Below are 9,212 nucleotides of genomic sequence, written 5' to 3' on the forward strand. Positions count from 1 at the left end.
GGATCCTGCCCCCCCCCTCCCCCGCCGCCCACCACGATTGATCGCCGAGCGTCCCCCTTCCAAGCTGCTGCCTCTCCGCCGACACGCGCTGCGCTCGGGGGTTGCCGGCAAAGTTGTCTCTCGCTTCTTTCCGGCGGCTGCTTAGGCGCGGAGCCCCCTCGCCCCCCCGGCGGCTGCCAGCCAGGAGAGGACCGAGGCTCCTTCCCGTGCCCGGCAGAGGCGGGAGCAGGGCGCCGACGGCAGGAGCCGCCGTGTGGGGCAGCATGCAGCTGTGCCGGGGCCGCGCGTTGGGCATCTCCGTGGCGGTGGCGCACGGGGTTTTCTCCGGCTCGCTCAACATCCTGCTGAAGTTTCTCCTCAACCGCTACCACTTCACCTTCCTGACGGTGCTGCAGTGCCTGACCAGCTCCACGGCGGCGCTCAGTCTGGAGGTGCTGCGGCGGCGGGGCGCCCTGGAAATGCCGCCCTTCAGCTTCAGCCTGGGGCGCGCCTTCGCCGGGGCCACGGTCCTCTCCACGCTGCAGTCCAGCCTCACCCTCTGGTCCCTGCGCGGGCTCAGCCTGCCCATGTATGTGGTCTTCAAGCGCTGCCTGCCCCTCGTCACCCTCCTCATCGGCGTCCTGGTGCTCAAGAACGGCGTCCCCTCCCTCGGGGTGTCGGTGGCCGTCCTGATCACCACCTGCGGGGCTGCTCTGGCAGGTGAGTGCGAGCCCCGGGAAGAGGCTCCACGCGGGCTCCTCCTTGCACCGGGAATCTCGCAATTCCTGCTCAGTTCCCTTCTGCCCTGCCTCCTTCCCCTCACCATTGCCCCTCCATAATCCCCCCTTCCTGTCGTTCTTTTCATACTTGCTCCCACCCCAAACCTTGGCATGCACACCTCACCTTCCATCTCGTCTCTCTCCGCTCCACCTAGCACCCCCACCCTGCGCTCCAATTCCCTCTTGGATCTTCATTTGCTTCCCCTTTCCCCTGCTCCCACCAGTCAGGTCCTGCTCCTTCCAGGTTTCCTTGGTTTATTGTTACACTCCTAGGAGACTCATAGTTGTTGTGCTCAACAACGAATACTCTTCTTTCCCCATCCCATTAATTTTTCCAGACTGTCTTCTCCTAGTTCCCCATCTTTGCATCCTGGTGTCCTTTCTTGTGTGTTGTTTTAAATTCTCTTCCAGTCCTGTCAGGATAGGTGCTCTTTACACTCTACATGTTTTAGACCTTTTTCTCACCTAATTCCATCCCCCCCCCACACACACATACACACCTTACAGCCTCCGTTCTACACATTCTAAGGCTTTGACTAGTACTTTGGGATGTGAAAAGCAAACCATTGAAGTCCTAACCTTTGCTTTGCCCCCATCATGCCTTCTCCCAGGCTACATACAATTAACAGGGTCTTCTTTTTGTCTCCCCCATATTCTGCTGGCAAGACTTCAGGTCTTCCGGTACCTGCCACTTCCTAAGCATTGCACTACACATTAGAAGGCACAAATCTATGTGTTTGGAACCAAATGCATGGGGCAGGTATTCAGGCAATTCAGTTACTGGCTGCTGGCAAATAGAGATGCTTAATATAAACAGCTGTGTGCACAAACCTAAAGGTAAAGTGCCTTCCCTCCTTCTATAGCAGTGGTTCTCAACCTTTTTAATGCCGCGACCCCAACCTGTCGTAAGTCGAGGACTAAACTGGTCATAAGTCGAGGACTAAACCGGTCGTAAGTCGAGGACTACCCAACCGGTCGTAAGTCAAGGACTTTCCCTGCCCGGGAGCGCCACGCATGCGCGGTTCCGCCCCCTGCGCCGGCCGAGGCGTAGCTGGCAAGCAGCAGAGACGGAGCAGGCCGACCACCAGCTGGCCCAGCCCAAGGGAGGTAAGGCACCCGCCGGAAAAGGGGAAAAAAATGGCGGACAAAAAAAATGGCGGACAGCCTTGATTGGCGGCCCCCGTGAAATGGTCGATCGACCCCAAATGGGGTCCCAACCCACAGGTTGAGAACCACTGTTCTATAGCCTTAAATGTATCCTGGCTAAAAATGCAATAATGCACTGTGTGAAGCTGTCCCATTTCTAACCTTAGTTTGGCTGTGCTAGTTTCTGTCTTTGATTCCACCCCAGCTCACAGCACACTTCCTCTGTCTTCCAATGATTAAAGTTTGTGGGGTTCTCGTGTGCTTTTTCTCCCATGATAAATGCTCATTTACCCTTCAGCTTATGAAGGCTGAAGCAGTCACATGTTTTTTCCCCCCTGTGCACTCACAGGTATCTTTATCAACAAACAAAAATGTATACAGGTGGGTATAACAACTTTTAATTCATAACAAAATATACTTTTCCATATTTCCCACACATAACAGTAGTGGTTATGGACTATGGTGATTCTTATCCTTCATGGATGTTATTTTTGTACAGAAGAGCTGATACTTGAAGTGGTCCAGCTGGTTTTTTCCCCCAATTTTGCTTTTTCCCTTCTTCAGCCTCCTGTTAGCTGCCTAACTTCCGTCACATACAAGCTCTTGCCAAGAATGCAAAAAAAAAACCTCTAGTGAAAAGCTGCATCATGGATCTCCTGGGCAGTCCCATTGCTTCTATAATCTATAATTAAAGTCTATTATCATCACCTTAATAGAAGGGGGGCAGGGAGGAAGGAAACAACAACAACAACAACAATAATAATGTTGGAAGGGAACTTGGAGGTCCCTGCTTGAGGAATTCTGGGAGTTGAAGTCAACAAGTCTTAAAGTTGCCAAGGTTGAGGACCCCTGCTGTAGATCATTGCTCTTTTCAAAGCTGGCAGCATTAATCCTTCCCCACAAAAAATATTAGTGCATCATGGATCCAGCTGTTCACACCCCATCTATTTGACCAAATGGACAGGGAAGGCATGGATAAAACCTGCAGGTAGCAGAGTTCAAGTATCCATTTCCTAGGATACTTCTAAATGTTTAATAATAATAATAATAATAATAATAATAATAATAATAATAACTGTAATAACATCAAACATCCACATCTGCCTATCCCAGGTCCTTGGGAAGGACTCGATAGGTAGACAAAATGCCAAATCCAGTCTGAACATCTGGCTGACTGTGCGATGATTCATCATCATCATCATCATCATAATTAATAATAATAATAAAGTTGGAAGGGACCTTGGAGATCATCTAGTCCAACCCCCTGCTCAGGCAGGAAACCCTATACCATTTCGGACAGATGGCTGTCCAGTCTCTTCTTAAAGACTTTCAGTGTTGGAGCATTCACCGCTTCTGGAGGCAGGTTGTTCCACTGATTAATTGTTCTAACTGTCAGAAAGTTTCTCCTTAGTTCTAGGTTGCTTCTCTCCTTGATTAGTTTCCATCCGTTGCTTCTTGTCCTGCCTTCAGGTGTTTTGGAGAATAGCTTGACTCCCTCTTCTAGTAATTGAGTTACCAGAGTTTCTGGTGTGCTTTTGTAGTGAGGGGGGTGAGGGATTGAGACATATAGTAATGTTAAAATCTTGGGTTGATGGCCCGTTGCTTTCAGGTAGACATAAAAAATGTCTGAGTTGAATATAAATGAATAAAATGTTCATGCAGTTCTAAATGACATCCTCTTGTGATTATTATCATTATTAAAAGAGGGTTCATATTTATTTTCTACTGGGGATACAAGAGTTTTGCCTTGTGATACAAGGTCTTTGTAAATATTAAGATCGAGTCTACATGCTCTCGGTGGCATTGTTTTCACAACTGTTCTAAAAAAATGTTGTTATTTTAATGTATTTGTATTTTTTAAAAAAAATAAGAAAAAGAAAGAGACAAAAGAGACATTTTTATTTTTGAAGCTCTTTTTATGCTTAGGGATATATTTTTTTTGTATGTGTTATCTACGAATATGCTGCTATGCTTCCATAGAAATATCCAGCAATGAGAACTATTTGAAATAGGTCTCTGGATACAATTGTGAACATCTCTTTGTATTACTGAGATTATCCATGCTGTCTTTTTATATATATTTTTTCCATACAGCAATTGCAAAAATGTCCTGATTTTGCCTCTAACTTTGATTCTGTCTCTCTAGTTTGATAATTCTACCAAATGAAGAGAGTGGAACCTTGCCACTTCAAGAAAATTCTGCTCACTCCTATGCTTTAATTCTTAATTACAGTCATAGGAACATAATAGCCATGTTGGATCAGATCAAAGAGCCAATCTAGTCCAAAATTCTGTTTCCATAGTAGCCAACCAGCTGCTTCTGGGGCCATCACAAATAGGACATGTGGCCAATAGTCCCCTCTTGTTATTTCTTAGCAGCTGGTATACAGAAATGCTGCCTCTGATACGAAAAGCATTTTATAGTCATTATGACTACAGCTATCTTAGTTATTCTATAGTTAGTTTGAATTGATTTTAAGCAGCTTTTTAAAAACACCGTTCCCTCTTACTGAATTTTTCTATTGTTTTTAATATTTAATATTAAAGCAATGGTGTTTGATTAGTTTTAGATTTGAATTATTATTGTTATTATTGACTGAGAACAACAGAGAAAATTGTATGTCTTAAATTTGACTAATCCCCCCAAAAAGAGAGAGAATCATCTTTATATCTTATTGTAGTTTAACTTTGGAAAGTTGATGAAATTCTCCCCTTTATCTGACCTGAATTTCCCAGTATTTTCTTCCATTGGATAACATCACCAGAGAGAAAAAATAATCCTCATTGTGCAGACACTCCTATGTTGAATTTTCCTGCAAATCATTGGAACAGTAAAATTAATTAAAGACGATCTTAAGCAATACTTGTGAAATTTGTACAGACAAGCTTTGCCTGATTCTGGGCTTCCAACAATACTTTAAGAATATTATCCCCAAAAGTTGGACTAAGGCAGGGTTCTTCAAACTTGGCCTTTTTATGACTTGTGGACTTCAACTCCCAGAATTCCTCAGCCAGGCACGCTGGCTAAGGAATTCTGGGAGTTGAAGTCCACAAGTCATAAAAGGGCCAAGTTTGAAGACCCCTGGACTAAGGTAAAATGCAAAAAAATTAATACCCACAATACTAACCCTAATCCAGGCAGTCACTGCTGCGCCTCCATCTAACATTCTTAAACCATACATAGTTTACCACTCAAAATAAATCCTAATTGTTATTAGCTCTGCAAGATTAAATTATCTGTGTAAGAATGGACTCAGTTTCAAAATCTGGTTTCTATAATTGATGATGGTGCTCATCTATTCGTTTTTGAGTTTGAACCAATCTAGTGCTGACAGGTGTGTAAGAGAGTTGTTCATTTTGGATTCTCTTTACTCATGCTATACCTTATTTCAGTTTATCGGTAGATGATGAATGGTTGTCAGTAAATAGAATTAGATTAGATGGTTTTGTTATCCTATAAATCTTTTCAACAAACATTTCCATTATCACTGGTCTTTTTGCAGTGGCTACGTTGACTAAGAATGTTTGGAACTGTAATCACCAAAATAAAGTTTTACTGTCTTTCCTGAAACTAGATAAATAAATCAATTCAGGAATGTAAGGCTTCCCTTATCAGATTTGTTCAAAACTTTCCTAGTTCAACTTTTTTTCCAACATTGGCCAGATACAATTATTTACAAGCAGTTCCCAAGTAAATTGATGATAGCTCTTCTTAGCAATTTATTCCATGTATCCTAAAATGCTTGTCGCCAATACATAGCCCATCTTATAATAATAATAATAATAATAATAATAATAATAATAATAATAATAATAATAATAATAATAATAATAATAATAATAATAATAATAATAATAATAATAATAATAATAAAGTTGGAAGGGACCTCAGAGGTCATCTAGTCCAACCTCCTGCTCAGGCAGGAAATCCTATACCATTTCGGACAAATGGCTGTCCAGTTTCTTCTTAAAAACTTCCAGTGTTGGCGCATTCACCGCTTCTGGAGGCAGGTTGTTCCACTGGTTAATTGTTCTCACTGTCAGGAAGTTTCTCCTGAGTTCTAGGTTGCTTCTCTCCTTGATTAGTTTCCATCCGTTGCTTCTTGTCCTGCCTTCAGGCACCTTGGAAAATAGCTTGACTCCCTCTTCTTTGTGGTAGCCCCTGAGATATTGGAATACTGCTATCATGTCCCCCCTCGTCCTTCTCTTCATTAAACTATTGATGTAGTTCATATAACAGTGACAACGTATATTTCAAGGGTATGTAAATTCTCTCTCTCTTTCTTTCAAAATTGGCAGGTGCTGGTGATCTGACTGGTGATCCCATTGGGTATGTGACTGGAGTTCTGGCTGTGTTGGTACATGCAGGATATTTGGTTGTGATTCAAAAGATGAGTGCAGATAGTGACTACGGGCCTCTGACAGCCCAGTATGCCATTGCGGTTTCAGCCACACCTTTTCTCATCTTATTCACCTTTGTCAGCATGGAAGCTATCAATATCTGGTCGTTCCCAGGATGGAAAGATCCCCTCATGACATTCATCTTTTTTGCCTGTGTCTTATTGGGCTGTGCCATGAATTTTACCACCCTTCATTGCACTTACATTAACTCAGCTGTCACCACTAGTTTTGTTGGCGTTGTGAAGAGCATTGCAACCATCACGGTTGGTATGGTAGCCTTCAATGATGTGGAGCCAACGAAGCTGTTTATAGCAGGTGTGGTGGTAAACACGGTAGGATCCATCACGTATTGTGTGGTGAAGTTTATTGAGACAAGAAAACAGAGTAATTATGAAGATCTGGAAGAGGAACTTAGAGAAGAAGAGAAGAAAGACTATGATGGAGACCAACCACCCTTTTCAATGGAGGAGATGCCTAAGGAGGCAGAATCTGGAGACCCAATAATAGAGGAGTCAGCAGATGAAAAGAAACAGCATAGCGCAGAAGAGACGGGCAGCACTGGAGAAGAAGGAAATGCTACTGCTGTTCCCGTAGATGGTAGCACTGAAGAACTTAACAGAAACTCACTAAAGAATGCCTATCTTGGAATATGGAGGTTAATTAGGGGAGCCAATTATGCAAAGAAAGATTATCTAGTAGAAAATGAAGAGTTACCAAGTCCTTGAAGAATAATTCTGTAATTCTAATCAAGAATCAGTGTCCTTTATTCCTTGTGGTGGGAATATGGATCAACAAATGCGTTCATACATTCATAAAAAAAAGCTTAATGGTTTAATGGGGAAATGTTATCTCATTCTAATGAAACAAAAGCACCAGGTTCATGCTTAGATTCATTGAATTTTCATTTTTCAGGGTACATACCTTTGATTTCAGATCAGGACCAATAAAGCAGACATCTTTTACTGGAAATCCTAGTTTTATATCCATAGAAGTCAGCTGTATAAGATTTACAGGTTCCTCCATGAATGCTTCTAGAAGCCTTAATGTAATTGTTCCAAAAAGGTTTAATGCCATAAACAAAAGCTAAAGTTATTGTTTCTAAAGTAGTGCAAAAGAAGAAAATACTAGGTTTCATGTGATCTGTAAGTTAAACAAGTGGGAAATGGGGAAAAAAATAACTGCCAGACTGGATAGATGTACATATTATTGAGGATTGGTGGGCTGTCTTTATCACAAATGAACGGAAGTCAAATCATAAGATTCTGCTGAAAATTCTATACCGGGGTAGTCAACCTTGGCTCTTTTATGACTCGTGGACTTCAATTCCCAGAATTCCTGAGCCAGTTTAGCTTAGCTAAGCCAGCTTAGCTGAGCCAGCTTAGCTTAGCTGGCTCAGGAATTCTGGGAGTTGAAGTCCACGAGTCATAAAAGAGCCAAGATTGACTACCCCTGTTCTATACCATCCATTTTAAATTCTACCTCTCTAAAATTGGTTGAATATTTGTGAATATAAACATACATAAAGAAGCATATTTATTACCACAGAGTGTATAGACTGAGGTACAGTGCTTCTGAACTTGGAGGCTGCATCTAGAGGTGTCCTGCTAAATGTATGTAATGCCTTTTAGATCAGGGCTTTTCAACCTTTTCACCAATCGTACCACTTTTAGGATATGACAATATTTGAGTATCACCAGTCGCCTAGCAGGGTGTCAAAAACTTGACCAAAAAGAAAGGAAAAAAGTGATAAGGTACAGGTAGTCCTTGACTTACAACAGTTCGCTTAGTGACTGAAGGTACAACAGCACTGAAAAAAGTGAGTTATGTGACCATTTTTCACACTTATGACCATTGCAGCATCCCCAGGGTCACGTGATTTACATTCGGATGCTTTGCAACTGATTCGTATTTATGATGGTCGCAATGTTTTGGGGTCATGTGATCCCCTTTTGCAACCTTCTGACAAGCACAGTCAATGGGGAAACCAGATTCACTTAAGAACTGTGCTACTAATTTAACAACTTCAGTGATTCACTTAACGAATGTGGCAAGAAAAATCATAAAATGGGACAAAACTCTTTTAACTAATTTCTCACTTAGCAACATAAATTTTGGGCTCAGTTGTGGTTGTAGGTTGAGGACTATCTGTACACCCAATCCCCTTCTCTCCTTCTGATTGTCTCAAAGGAGCCTCTCCTCTTTCTGTCTCTCTTTTTCTATCCCTTTCTCTTTCCCCGTTGTCTTTTTTTCCTCTCCCTTTCCTGCCAAAACCTCCTCCTTTTATATCCTCTTCTCCCTCCCCCCCTCTTCCGTTTCTCCTCGGTGCAGCTCCAGCAGACTCCTCTCCCCAGGGCTGTGCACTGCTCCTGGAAGCGCCAATCAGCTGGAGCCCTGCGCCAATCCTGGGTGCTCAGCAGAGCCTCGGCAACATTGCAGCTCCAGCTGACTCTCCCACGGGCCTGTGCGGTGCTGCCACCGCTTTGACTCATTCCCCCGCTACACTTTTACACTTTTTTAATACTTTTTTTTAAAGAGTGCTTTTCAACCCTTCGCACGAGTACCCCCTGCGAGATGCCAAAGTACCACCAGTGGCACGTGTTCCCTGGGTTGAAAAGCACTGTTTTAGATCACTGATCTAGAAATCATAATCAGATCTTGTATTAATGAATTATATATGTGGATGGATTTCTTATTGTTTGACATGAGATACATTTGTCCTCTTGGACTCCATGGAATCCTCTGGGCTGGGCTGCCAAATCAATTGGTGTCTCCACACTCCTATGATAAGTAGGGAAGCCCTGATTACAAGAAAGAAAAGTCTCTACTGTGGCTCAAAATACCGAGTACACAGAATTCTTGATCCTATCAAGGCATAGTCAGAACCAGCCTCCCCACCAGGGGGCACTA

The 9,212-nt window shown here is 43.0% G+C and overlaps 1 protein-coding gene across 1 annotated transcript; it reads left to right on the top strand.

Annotated features, from left to right (window-relative positions):
- The first annotated feature begins 263 nt into the window (after positions 1 to 263).
- Positions 264 to 7,030, top strand: SLC35D3 (solute carrier family 35 member D3). Its single transcript, XM_015823727.1, has 2 exons — positions 264 to 699; positions 6,204 to 7,030. Exons 1-2 carry the CDS (start codon positions 264 to 266, stop codon positions 7,028 to 7,030), a joined length of 1,263 nt encoding a protein of 420 aa, XP_015679213.1.
- The last annotated feature ends 2,182 nt before the right edge of the window (positions 7,031 to 9,212 follow it).

This window comes from Protobothrops mucrosquamatus, unplaced genomic scaffold, assembly GCF_001527695.2.
Source record: "Protobothrops mucrosquamatus isolate PMUCROS unplaced genomic scaffold, P.Mucros_1.0 scaffold1969, whole genome shotgun sequence".
Lineage (NCBI taxonomy): Eukaryota > Metazoa > Chordata > Lepidosauria > Squamata > Viperidae > Protobothrops > Protobothrops mucrosquamatus.